Source organism: Chelonoidis abingdonii, chromosome 19 (genome assembly GCF_003597395.2).
Source record: "Chelonoidis abingdonii isolate Lonesome George chromosome 19, CheloAbing_2.0, whole genome shotgun sequence".
In the NCBI taxonomy this organism is placed as follows: Eukaryota; Metazoa; Chordata; order Testudines; family Testudinidae; genus Chelonoidis; species Chelonoidis abingdonii.
The window spans coordinates 22,426,965-22,441,455 of NC_133787.1; the positions used below are offsets into that span (position 1 = coordinate 22,426,965).

Sequence of the window (14,491 nt, forward strand, 5' to 3'; positions counted from 1 at the left end):
ATTGGATATGCATCCACATCACAAAAAGCAAGATTACTGAAATCAACTTGAAAAATATTTTAAAACAAAAAATGCACATGAGCAGTAAACTGAGTTGCTTTATTTAGAAATGCAGTCTCTGCATTAGTCTATAATCTTGTTCTGATGTCACCAGGTGGTCATCTGCAATTCAAAGCATGACATCATCAGAGACTGCTTTGATCAGTGCTCAGCCTCAGTATGGAAGTTTATTCAAACTGAAATGCAGTTTGAAAAAAAAAAAAATCAAAATAAAATAAGCAGCCAAGTTCAGAAGTTTAAAGAAAAAGAAGATTTTAATATCTTGCTTTGTAAGCTAACAGTCATGCTGTAGTTCATTAATTAAAAACAGTGCCCTGGCGGGTATTCCAAACTCTTTGTAATTTAGATTTATAAATTAGATATATTGTTTATCTAGATCTGTATTAGATCATAGGGCTGTTTTAGAAACTGCAACTTTACATTTTCCCCTTCAAATAGAGACTTTCATTCTGTATGTAAAAGATTGCTACACAAGAAAATCACAAGTCCAGTTTCCATAAAGCAGTTTGAGAACAAGCCTCTAGCTCCGTACAAGTCCTAGACCTCACTAGTGGTGGTTCTGAAATCCATTTAAAATACCTAAGTAAAATGGCAAGCTTCACAATCCCAGAGTGAAAGTGTTTTTCTTCTGTAAGTTTACACAGGTGGAAAGCTTTGGAAGAGACTTTCACTTACAGTTGGTGGAACTGTTGCCATATCTCTTGGACTTCTTACTTCTGTTTATGTTGCTACTCTACATGAAAATGACCTGTGGTTTTCCAATATTAAGGTAATGAAATGATTTTGATAATTGCATCAGTGCTTTCCTAGGACACTTTTTGCAACATGAATATTTGCAGTAGGCTATATACTTTAAAAAAAAACAAAACCAAAAAAAAAAAAACTTTGTCTTGTCACTCATACTGAAAATATAGAATGTTCTATCTGAAGACAGGTGTCGAGGAGGGTCTGTAGGGATGTGAGAGAGCACACATTTCCCATTTTAACTTTTCCCCCTACTTCCTCACATTGAAAGGTTTTCAATCACTTCAATAAGTACCTTTCTCTTAACTATGCTCTAAACACATTCACACAACACTCTCCCATTATGTTCCTGCTATATTAATAGCTCAAAATCTTGCCTACAAATGATCACCTAGAAAAAGTCAAACACACTGATTTCTCAACATTTTAAAAGTTTTAAGATAAGAAATGCCTTCCCAAAATCCTGGCATGCAACAGTATTATCTCTGTAAGAAGGTCTTTAATCTGAATAAAGAAATATATCTATAAAGTGATCCTTCTAATGCAATTGGGGTACTGATAATCATCAGTAAAACAAAACTCTAAGTCAGCAATAATATTTATTTTCACATAATAGCATCCTTTATCTGAAAATGTAAAAGCACTTTTCAAACATTAATTAAAGACCTGTGAGAGAGATGGGATTATCACCATTTTACAGACTAGTAAATTGAGGCACAGGACAGGAAGGTCACTTAAGTCATTGGCAGAATTAGGAATTGAACTCTACACTGAAGTACCCAGCTCAAACTGCTAGATCTGTTACACTGGTATGTTTTTTTAATACAGTACCTCAAATGGGGATGAGAGATGTAACCACTCCCACTCATCTTTGAGGTTGGGTCCTTTCACAGAAACACTTTATTTCTCTTTCAAGTAGAACAAACAGTATCAGGACAAATTAATCTTTGATTTATTGCTAGTTTCTGGAGCATAAATAATGACTCGTGACAGTCCCCCATAGAAAGCTTGTGTCCCATTTTCTGGGGCTTGCCAAATAGGCCTGCTGGGGGTATGGCTAAGGCAGCCAGAAAATGGACTGTTTCCCCATATGTCCTTTCAGCAGACACCACATTGGAACTTAGTGGAGCCCACAATTGTACTTCAAACTGCCTCTGACAAATGGACCCTTCCCTTCTGCCACCCTCCCCGGAACTAAGGCTGGCAGTGGTAAAATCCCTTCCTTCTCAGGGCATGCAGCTTCTGACCCACTCACCACCTACCTCATATGCAAGGGATGTGATTACTGCAGGGAAATGTACTTCCCTCTGCCAATACAAGCAAATTTGGCTCATTAGCTCCCTAGAACAAAGTCTCTTTCCAAGGGATCGTAAAATCTAGCAAAGATGATTTAGCACAAACAAATTCTCTACTCATGTAAAAATCCTGGTCCTCAGCCAAATTCTCTTCCAAAAGGAAAAGACTTACCTCCTCAAACTCAGCATTATGTCGAGTTAGTTTCACAGCCTCAGAAATACTTGTGCTGGTGGGAACCAGTGTGTGTAGGACTTTTCCCCTTCCAAGAACCAAAAATGACGATTTTTTCCCCAGTATTGTTGCAGAGGAAAATAATTGTTATGCTGATGTCTAAATCAAAGAAAAAAAAAAAACAAAAAAAACCAAACAGGTGAGTTACTTTACTGCGAAAACACTTAGTCCTCACTGATAGACACCATATTTTACCTAAACATATTTTGAGTATTTATACTGTAATATACTCCTAGCACGTTAACACCTTTTTTATAATATGCACCTTTTTGCATTTCCAAAAACATTTTCATACAGGTACTAAGAGCAGTAGTTACCAGTTACTAAAATAGTTACTGCCAAACTGTATGAACAACATTGTTTTGTGGCAGCCTCATCTTTCTTTGGTTATACAGGTAGAGATGTATACCTTTGATAAATATGACGTTCACTTTCGACCGTCTTTACTTTTTCAGGTTAAATATGAGTGTCTACAAATCCACATACATGACTGATAAAAATAAAATGTTTTATATTTACCTCTGAAAAATTCAATAGTTTGTGAATTTGTTGTAACTTACACAAGATGGCACTAGTGACAAATATGTTTATTATCATAGTTACGTTACTCAAAAATGGACAAAATGCACACACCATTTTTTCTTATTATTTCTAATCCATTAGAAATAATCTACATTGTAAAATAAACTTCAGATATTTTTCAGTGATACATTCTATTTATTGGAGTGTACTCTGTGTACAGGCTCACTTTACGTTCTTTCTAAGAAAATGTTTTCCATTTAGTAGATGTTAAGGGTCATATTTTCAGTGGGCTTCAGATTAACCTTTAACTTTGTAAGCACAGATGTTAAACTTTGACTTGAATAGGCAGACAAGTATTTGCAAAACTAAACTTGTTACGAGCAGTTACCTGATATGCTTATACCTATTTGATCATTCAAACTTAGAGGCTATTTCTATAAATTTGGCTTCAAATTATTTAACATGACTTAAGAACAAAGATGTTAGCCTCTGCTATTTGTGCTTTATTTGCCAATTAAGGAGGACTTTGGGAGACTCAAAGCTTCAGCCATGTGCACTCTTACAAGGTACTGTATGTCCATCAATAAAAGACATTTAGACACAGGGGTGTCCATATATAGAAAAATCTTTTTTCATTATGTTTTTCAAATAGTATATACTGTATACAATTACAGGCAGTGACATTTAGTGTATAATAATTTAGATCTCAAAAGTTATGTTGAAAACAAATGGAAATGTCTATATTTTCTTAAACTTTTTTATGGTTTGGCTGATACATATATTCCTGCATATTTTAACTAAATTTCCTCAAAACTGTGTAGTAATATGTCTTTTTTTTCCTAGGGGTCTAAATGCAAGTTTTATTGCATGTAATCTAATCTTTGACACCAAATTATTGTGAGCCTTTGCTGAATGAAGTGCAGAGATTATTATGGGGTTTGTTTGTTTGTTTGATTTACTAAACGTGATATATACTAGAAATGGAAGCCATACTAACAAACACTCAGTGTTGCATAATGCAAGGACCTACAAAATTCTGTAACATATAGCCATTGTTGAGAGAAAAGGAAAATGTCTATTATAAGAGAGTTCATTTCTTTAAAAGTGTTACTGAGCTATAATACATCTATTTTTAAATGGCTTTGATTGAATAGGTTGTTAAAAATAAAAAGCAACTAGTTTTTACATTTGACAATGTTAAATATTTTAATACATATAAGAATTCCATAAAGCCACCATGAGTTGGATTCACACAGTGGACTGAGATACCATGCTGCCTAGTGGAATTCACAGCTCTGGGTAGATGGCCAGGATCCTTATACAATGCACAGGGAGAGATAGGCATCTAAAAAGGAGATTCACAAAAGCCAACATACTGAGTGGGGAGCTGCCTAAGCTAACTAATAGGAAATGCTCAGGAAAGTAGTGTGGCCTAAGCCTTGTTCTCCTGCATGCCACGAAACAGGTGATCCGGAGGTGCGGGGAGGTGCAGTTCAGTGGGGCTGCTGGTTGGCGGGAGGCACTGGGTGTGTGTGGGGGAAGCTGACATATTACTGTGGCTCTTTGGCAATGTACATTGGTAAATTCTGGCTCCTTTTCAGGCTCAGGTTGGCCTCCCCTGTTCTAGAAGTATGTAAACAAGAAGTAAAAAAAGATTAAATTGAACAAATCCTTTTTCTAACAGTGACATCTATTAAAACTATTTCATTAATAGAAAAAAGTTTACCAACTTGTAACATTGTGCATGATCTCTAAGGTCCTGATCCAGTGCCCATTCTTTGGAGGGCATTGGATCAGCCTTTAAATCATAGTGAACTCTTAGGTAAAGTTAAATTAATATTGAAAATGTCATTACAATAGGCTCAACTTCTTGAATAAGTAAATTGCAGTTTTTGAGTGTAGCATTAAGTACTGCAGGTTTTTGGTTTTTTTAGATTTCTTAACATTTTAAATAGAATTTAGCAGTGAGACCACCAATTTGTTGGGCACTGTGAAGGATGTTTGTTGTAAAATATTTTTAAGTGAGCAGTCTGTTCTGGCACTGATAACAGGAATATTATTATTAGCATATTCATATATTAAAAGGATGATCTGTCATAAAGAATAGCTTTTTATCTAATAGAGCTTGGCTCCTCACTGTGCTATGCCTGAGTTTTGCTCAGATGCAGTGGTAAAGTGGAACTATCAGGGATTTAGTCATGGACCCCTGATTCTCAGCTGCTTGGCCTATGCCCAAGACAAGTTAAAGCTGTTGGGGCAGATTTAATGTACATCACTTATGCAGGGTCTGTCAGGGCTATAACAGTGAAGAACTGAACATGGTGGCAACTCTGTCATTCCCACTTCTCTATCATCTTATGCCAGAGAGGATCCCCTCACCTCCTCTCCACAGAGGACAATGCTGTAGTGAAAACCTTTGGCCCTATTTTGGTTTTTAAATTAGGTGTACCAGAGAATCTGGGTCCCTTATTTTTGCATATATACCCTTTAGGATTAGAAAATGGAAGCTTTATTCTGAATTAGTGTTCCAATATGGTGCATTGATTTGCTGACATTCCAATTGCTTGGTTAGAGAACTGTGCAGAAAATCCACCAACTTTGTTCAGCGTCAAGAACTCAAAGTGAGAAACATGTATTTTATACAGCTATGTACCGTAACTCAAAAATAAAGAATTGAAATTGATATTTATGAACTACTGCTAATGATGGCCTTGTTATAGAAATGTGTTATCGGTTCTGCTGTAGAAGGCCCCTCTTGAAACCCAATTTTCAATATCCTGCAACAATGAGAACAGCTTTACTGTTGCAATAAAATACTTCTTTGCAGATAGCCTTCCTTCAAGAGGCTAGCGATAGCACCTTCTATAGTATGAATGAGAACCTTGTTGATGAGTTAAATATACACACTCATCTCTGTTTACTTAATTTTGCCATGGTAATTGGAATAAGGGAAAGCCAATCTTGTACCTCTCATCACAAAAATAGAAAAAAGCAAGTATCTAAGGACTGTGACGTATGCTATAATTTAGATGCCATGAGAGAGAAGTCACAGAATGACCTTGTCCAACAAAACAAAGGATAACGTTTGCATTCAGTTTTAACAGTGGAGCCTGTAGTCAGTTGTCCTGGCTAGATGACATTGAAGAAAACACTGGGCTTGAGTCTTCTCTCACTTCCACCATCTAGCTCCATTTACTTCAGTGGACTTACTTCCAATTCATATTGGTGTATTTGAGTCTTGATGTTCTCACTTGTTCTGGCTAATCATCTGTTTATGTCTTCTCATTTCACATGGTAAATCTCTAATGGAGATGAACAAAGAAGCAGGAAGCTAGTATTCAAAGTTCATAATAACCTAAGTGAACAGGTGTAATCCATTAGGAAAAAAACAAGCTGGATCAGTACTTTCCTCCTGAAGAAGTGTCACTTCCAGTGTTTGGCCAGCTATATATGTTGCTTGGCACCCATACCCTATTTCAAGAGTCTAATCAACATTTGAGCAGGAGTCATGCCATTCTAACAGATGGACAGGAGGTTAACCAGCCAAAAGACCATGTATGTGCATTAAATATGTTTGCTGAGGGCATGATTCACAGCCTGCAACATTGATAGCAGCTGTCTATATTGAGTTTCCACTTGTATAGTTGAAGAGATTTGCTAATCTGACTGATCTGCATTGAAATTTAAGACAAACAAAATATATATAATTTTTTCAGCTACACAAACCATGCATTGGTCTTGTTAAATCAGATCAAAGAATGCTGGATGAAGGCCGCCAGTGTAATTAGGTACATATTTGTGCTGTTTTGTATAAAAAGCTTCAATTCATTTGCTTAAGAGAGTTGAAGAAACTTATTCTGGAATCTAAGGACTTTCACTCTTAACTGTGACTAGAGCCCTTTTGTATGTTGTTTTCATTGCTTAATACTGCAATAGATCGAAGACTTGAGTTCAAAAGACTACACTGAAAATGTGCCACACAAGTATGAACTTTTGAGAGTAAATGTTAAGTGAGTTTCCAGGGGAATTCATTGGGAGAGAATAATGCAAAAACCCAGCCTTTTGAAGCTATGCCTCGAAGAAAAGGTCATTGTTGACTGGTTACCTGCTACAAAAGGCTGAGAGTAAAGGCCAAACCACGGGGAAAACCCAGCTGTGGGAGTCGAAGGACTAAAATATACCAGAGCCCTAGGGTGGAATAGGAGAAGACATCTGGTAAGCTTCTTTGCATGTGTATAGGTTCTTTTATTATCTTTTCTCTGTAATACTTTTACCTTAAAAATAAATGTCCTTGTTTAGAAGGAACTGTGGGCATATACTGGTCATAGCCCTTGGACAGAAAGTAAAACAGGTCTTTTAGGTATTCTAGCTTTCTGAGTATATCACAGAGTAAGGCAAGACATTGTAGAGCCTTAAAAATGCAGGGTCAGAAAGGAGTGAGATGTAGGTTTCCACTAGGCAGAGGTGGTGGCTAGGAGCTGTAAGACTTTAAGTGGATGCCATTGGTGGCCCACAGAGGGAGAAATACAGGTGCAATTGCCCTGAAACTGTAACAAATATTGTTGAGCATGGTTGATATGGAAAATTCTGCTGTTCCTAATGTATGAATCACCATAGTCCACACAAACTCTCCAGTTGCTTTCCAGTATTCTAAAACATTAGTGTCAGTGGACTACATTGACTTTGTGCCTTTTGGTATTTAATACCATACTAAGCAAAACAAATATAATGGAACCAGATCATAATATGGGATAGTTGCAGTTTCTAGTTTTAAATTCACCACTACTACAAAAAGTTCTCAGAACAGAAGCAACATTCTGAAGTGTTAAAGTAGAAAGAATTTTTAGCACTTGGAATTTATTAAAGGCGGGGGGAGGTAATCAAAGAGGGGGATCTAATTAGCAAAAATGCATTCAGACATGATTAATATGTAATCCTTGCACCAGCTGTCTTCAACCAAATGCTATTTATATTTTACGACACAAACACTAGTGAGTTTTACATCTGTTTCATGCTAAGATAACATCTGCTTTACTCGTTCACCACACTTTTCCAGTTCAATGGCAATTTATACTTTTCTTAGTGTTCCATGTCAATAAAAATATATACTGTTATGGGTAAACACTTTGAGTGCATGTTTTACTTTTATATGTTCAACTTGTGCAATGTTTATCACAGAATCTACAGTGTTCCTAGCAAAAATGTTTTCTAAGAGCTCTAAGATATTCTTAAAAGATATTTAGGAAAGCAAATTTACATTTGAAGGATATAGGCTATGGCTACGCTACAGCTTAAGTCAATGTAAGTTAGAGTTTCTCCCGCCAACATAGCTACCTCTATGTGGTGGGGACTGGAGTAATTAAACCAATGGGAGAGCTCTCTTTCATCAGTTTAGAGCAGCTACATGGAGAGCTTCTAGTGGTTTATTTTTGTCTACAGTTGACATCAGCAAAATGTGTTTTTGCAACAAGATTTTACATTGGGGAAGAGGAAGCCATTTTTGTTTAGTTTTATGTTAGCACTGAACCAACATTGATCCTTTTTCAACATTAGCAGATAAGAGAATCAGCATGAATGTGTAAAGGAAATGCAAGTCTTAGGATGCTACACAATTAACAAGAATGGTACCATAAAAGCTGAGAAAATAAGGCCATTCAATTATTTCAGCAATGTACTTTTGTACAGGAAGATGAATAAATAAGATTAGCTTTAGGAATCTTACTGGGATTTCTTCATGATGAGATTGCTATATGTGGAGTAAAAATATAGAGATAAACCCTTTCTAGTTTTGTAAACTATATGAAATTTTAATTTCATTTCGGCACTAAAGGTCACTGTTATTTGTAAGATAAAATGAAAAACTAAATGATTTCACCACAATACTTTGTTTTCCATATTTAATTTAAGCTCATCCATGTCTCTGAACATGTGTATAAACTTCATTAAGCGCATAAGACTCATGAACTAATGGAAGGAAGTGAATTCCCAAACAGAGGTCCCCAATTGAATATCCCCTTCTGTCTAAACTAAAGCACTGTAAGTTTGAATGCCTCAGGTCTCAGCTGCTGCTGCATCAGCCAAAGAGACAAAAGTCAGACGTTTGAGATACTGAGAACTCAAACAAATTTAAGGCTTTATAGATTAAATCTAACACCTTAATTTGGAATATGAAAACAAATAGGAGGCCAGTGTTGTTTTTAACCTATAAAGTTAAGTATAAAGTGTTGAACAGCTGGCTCCCTGCAAGAAACCATTTAACAAGTGAGCAGCTACATTCCACACTAGCCTTTACCCAAGGGCCCATTTTTACAATTCTGAGTAATTCTCTCGTGTTGACTTTGATGGGTCAAAATGTGAGAAAGGACTGACTTACAGGATCAGGCCCAGAGTTTGCTGAAGCAAGTCTTGCGCACTCATTATTGATATGTAAACATAAGCTCTAGTGTATGATTGTATCTTAAGTAGCGGGGCTTCTAACTTATTTGCAGGAAGTAGAACGGGAAATTTCATTCAGGACTGAATGTGGATTGTATTACTCCTACTACAAAGAGATGCTGCAGGCTGCATCCATCCAACAAGGTATTTGTAACGTGTAAAGTAAATTTTACTTTGCTTTGACAAGATGCCATTTTTAATAAAATGAATATAATGTTTATGAAAGGTGCTGTAAATCATCATGCTAGAGACAAAATTTGTTGGATTCATCCACAAAACAAAAATAGTTTAGATAGTGAAAATATAAGCTCTCTAATGGTACATTGGTTCCTCCGATGTAGCACCCCGTGAGAAAGTGAAATCACTCCTAAGAGTGATATTTCCATACCTGTTTAGTGTTTTGCCTCATTGTTTTACTCAACAATGGCTAAGCATTTGATATGCTGTAACTGCTTATTACAGTAATTATAATAGTCAATACTATGCTGTGTTCTTACCCACCCCCTTTTTTTTTTTTTTGGTATCCACGGTTTCTGTCATAAGTAGATTGTTTGATGGAAGGGACTTTTTTGGGCTACATATTTGTACAGTGCCTAGCACAATGGGGCCCTAATGCCTGGTTGAGACCTTTATCTGTTCTTGCGGAACAGATAAATATCTACTATGATGCCTATTGGGGTTATCTGTGATAGTGTTTTGTCTTCAAAGCACTGGACTGAGACTCCCAATTAGTTTTCCTTTTGCTACCTAATAGCTAGTATTGTTGGTAACAATTTCATCAATGCCAGTCTCAGCTGGCTTTAAAGCAGTGACCTAAAAGTGAACGGCTCATGATCCCAGTATTAATGTCCCAAGTGTAGTGCCTCAAACATCATTTATTATTGCAGTGTCCACAGCATCATGAAAATAGATGTATGTTAACATGCAATATTATATTACTAAATATACAGAATTGCATTCATCGTATAGCAGTCCAGTAATCACCATTCTAAGGGTACGTAAACACTTTAATATTAAAAATAATAAACAACAACACTACAGCACCAACTCTCAGAGCCTGAGTCAATTGACTCTGGGTCTAAAAATCATAGTGTAGACCTTTGGTCTCGGGTCAGAGCACAGGCTCTCAGAGCCTCCTATCTTGTGGGTTCTCAGAACCCTGGGGTCCAGCCTGAGCCTTAATGTTTACACTGCAATTTTTAGCCCTGCATCCCGAGCCCTGTGAGTGCAAGTCATCTGATCTGGGCCAGCCGTGGTCATGCCATAAGTCTTAGGGGATGTCTACATTGCTCTCAAAGTGGGAAGATTAATGAAAGTTTTAGATTTTAGTAACTGAACCAGATATAAAAATACGTTTTGGATCCTTGACATAAAGCTTTGCAAAGTCTTCCATGAAAGATCTTAAAATACACTTGTAAACTTTTCACTGTTCAGCTGAAAATATATTTTTCTATTTTAATTTCTCTTTAACATTTAGGTTTACATGGCTTAATATATGATAATAAAACTGAATCTCTGAGGACAATTAACATACTTGAAAGGATGAATGTTTACCAGGAGGTGTTTCTCAGCATACTGTATAGGATTCTTCCCATTCAGGTAGGTAGGTAATTATGGCTTTAAATAAATAACTATATATGGATGCTTCATGAAAGCTTCCTAGTGAACGAGAAACCTAATTTTGGTTAATTTCTAAGGATCAGTATATTCCTGCAACTGTTTTAAATCTATACAAATAAAAACCACTTAGTTTTCAATGCAACCACACATGAACATAATAGGAAAACCAAATTTTAAAGATTTAAAAGTGGTTGGAATTACCCACTTGTGGCTGCCATTATGGATTTGCACCTGCGAAAGGAACAAGACCCTTTATGGTTATTTTAAAGCTTTAAACAGTCTATGTATGTGTGTATACACGTGCACATATGCACGCAGGGTTTTAAGAATCAGGATAGGTCTGGCCAAGTGATGCTGTGGCCGTGTAGTATGCCAGGACTGTGGGGGAAGCTCTCCTAGCTTGCTTCTTTTCACTAGAGGAGCAAATGTACTCTTCGTACTACATTCTCTCTGGCTAGCAGCTCACCTCACCCTTGTGGATAAAGGAATGTGAAGATGCTTGTAGCTATTGCAGATGAAGTTCCCTCCCTGTGAGTGGGCAGGGTATTTGAGAGGTGGAGACTTCACAAGAATGTAAGATGGGACTTTAAACAGGTAGCTTTGAAAGTGTTTGCTTAACAGCCCTTCATATTATTATGGACTATCAGTAAACTACATTTAGGCACTTAAAATAGATTTTTGAATCACTGGGTATACTTTTTTCAAAAAATACAACATTTATTGGGGTTTTATGCCATTTTACTTGTCTTTAACATTGATTATTTGTATTGAGACATTACCTTTAAATTCACATAAATTGCCAGTATTTTATAAATTTAACTTCAATATTCCTCTGTTTTACAGAAGTATTTAGAGCCTGTTTATTTTTATATCTACACTTTATTTGGACTTCAGGCACTTTATGTCATTGCTCTGTATGTAACCAGCTGGCTTCTTAGTGGAACATGGCTTTCAGGTTTGTTAGCAGCTTTCTGGTATATTACAAACAGGTGAGTGTGAATTAACATGTGACCCTTCTAAAGTTTTAGTTTCTGACACACCAGGTTGAGACATATTAAACAGTCAGTTGCTAGGATTAAATTGGGAGTAAGGGAGAGCATAAAATAGCAGAGGGTCTCTCTTTAGATCAGCCAGATATTATTATTAAATATCTCATGTTCGAGATAGTCAAAAGTTTGAGGAAACTCTCTAAAGATATGGCATATCCAAGCTCTTTTTGGATCAGACTGAAGTGGCTTTTAGCCACTTATGTACTTCCCACATTGTGCAGCCCTTCTGTACCAGCCTCATATCCCCTCAGTGCAAGTCAAAGTACTTTAAGTGGTGCAGTGACTTATGCCAGATGCACCACAGCCCCAAGAGCTTAGGGTGACCAAAACTTGTGTCCCAACCACTCCCTTTTTTCCCCCCTATAGATACACCTCTTGCATTGTGGGTCAAGGAAAAAAGGTGGCATAGGACCTGCTGTGCTGCTATGGCCCCTGAGGATTCCCTAAAGGATCAGATTAGCTGCTTTGCATTGCCCTATCACCAGCTTGAGTGAGGCTGGCTCTTAAGTTTCAGAAAACAACTGACAGTTCAAGAAAATAAGAAGGATAATGTCTGTACTATCAAAGCTGTCCCAAAAGGTGTTTGAAATGTTAATCAGCAGTTGTGACTACTGAAAAGGAGTTTGACTGTAAGCAAATCAGTTACAAAGTGATTCCTTATAGTTATCTAGTGGTTTTAGTGCTCTGCAGGAGAAAGTAATTTTAAACTGTGGATAGTAGTTCATATATTTATTTAAGAGGTAATTTTTTCCCACATATGGAAGACTTGGAATGAACTTGTTCTCTCTCCAACTTTCTAATAAATAATGTACAGTAGAAGGATGTTACTTATCTAGATAAAAGGAGTACGTGGGACCAATTTGGATAATGGGGAGTTTCTGTCCAGAGGGTGCACATCTAGGGTCACAGAATTACTGTTTGAAGTACCAGGGTCTTGCAGGTAAGAATGGTTCAGATAAACAGCTTGTTATAGTTTCACTTACTTCGGCTACGTAAGGAGAAATGGACATGGGATTATTTACATCTGTCTGAGATTCTGGAAATGACGGTGCTGGGTGGTTGCCCTTGTTTTTTTGATAATAGCACTTCTAGTGTCAGAATGTTTCAGGAAAGGCGAAAAGTCTCTTGCTGTCCATTCAGTGGGATTCAGTCATGCCATTAATACAATGCACTTGAATTATAGTGAGGAAAATGCCATTGAATTACAATGAGGAAAATGACAGCTATCTATTCAGCTATGCCTCCTGAAAGCCAAACTGAGGAGAAATATATTGCCATTGACTTGAAAGGTGCCAGCACTTTTCTTTAGATTGCCCTAACTCTGATCCCCAAGAGGAGGCTTGGCTCCACGGTAACAGCTATCTGAAAACAAGCGGAGTTAAAAATTCAAGAGGAAGAAATTTTGGTCATGAATGGAATAATCCCTGGATGCTCCTCTTGGCAAGTTTTCAGGACTGGGGATGTTAAGAAGACTCACCATTCAGCTACCTGAGAAACAATTTGTAGGAGCCTAGATATGATTTTCCAAATACACTTTCAATTTTAATTGAAATCTTTGCAGGAGACTGGATTTTGGTTGCATTTATGAATCTTTGCGTTTGTTTTGTGCAGAATAGATACCACAAGAGTAGAATTCACCATTCCATTAAGAGAGAACTGGGCACTGCCATTCTTTGCAGTTCAGATAGCAGCAATCACATACCTATTCAGATCTCATTTACAGCCTCTTCATGAAGTAAGTATTTCTAACAACATATTGGATATAACAAAACTAGTATCTGAAATGTCAGGAGAGCTGCTGAAAACAGAAGTGTGTGCTTCAGGTAACTGACTGTAAATCAGAAGGAACACACTATTAAATATAGTGATGGAAATGTACAAGGCACTATACAAACAGATGATAGAAAGAATTGTTACTCTGAGAAGCTTGCAGTTAATTTGAACAAATAATTGAAATATGAAGGGGTGCAAACACTGATAAATGCACTCAGGGTTGAAAAAAATGCAAAAGAAATGTTTTTAAAAAATTTCAGTTTTCCTTTCAACAGTGTACAGAGCTCAAGAAGGAGAGTTTTATATATTTGCATGTCATAAGAGTGTCACCCAAAGAGAGGTTAGGAAAAAGGCTTGCAAAGCCCAAAGATTAAAGTTTATTCCCTACTTGATTTTATATTTAAAAAAAATTAAGAGGTAACTCTGAGTTGTAGAAGTAAAAGCATGTACAGGATACAGTTTGTGCAACTGTCAGTTTTAAGTCATTACTTCAGATTTGGTCAACATAACAAAACACAACATAGGCTCACATGAGCCTATAAGATCAGTTTTCAAGCTGAGCTGAGCCTTAGCCTTTTTCCCAGGTGAAATTACAATTGTAAAATTTGCTACTGCAATTTTGGCACCTGCAAAATGAAGTGTGTGTGTAAACTGGATACTTGAAACTCTAAATACCAGCTGTCCCTTGCAATCCAAGTACTGTAGTTAGAAGTTAAGATGTTTCTGTGTCAAACTTTAGAGATGTATTCTTGTAATTTAAC

General features: G+C 36.7%; 1 protein-coding gene across 2 annotated transcripts in view; it reads left to right on the top strand.

Annotated features, from left to right (window-relative positions):
• Positions 1 to 14,491, top strand: part of DPY19L3 (dpy-19 like C-mannosyltransferase 3) — a 44,843-nt gene that overhangs the window by 5,493 nt on the left and 24,859 nt on the right. The window contains exons 3-7 of one of the 2 annotated variants that reach the window (XM_032788610.2): positions 696 to 829; positions 9,342 to 9,432; positions 10,766 to 10,887; positions 11,752 to 11,897; positions 13,569 to 13,692. In XM_032788610.2, the coding sequence (XP_032644501.1) occupies positions 696 to 829; positions 9,342 to 9,432; positions 10,766 to 10,887; positions 11,752 to 11,897; positions 13,569 to 13,692 (617 nt within the window). Of the gene's footprint in view, positions 1 to 695; positions 830 to 9,341; positions 9,433 to 10,765; positions 10,888 to 11,751; positions 11,898 to 13,568; positions 13,693 to 14,491 lie in introns of those variants that run through there. The other variant, XM_032788613.2, reaches the window with a different exon arrangement.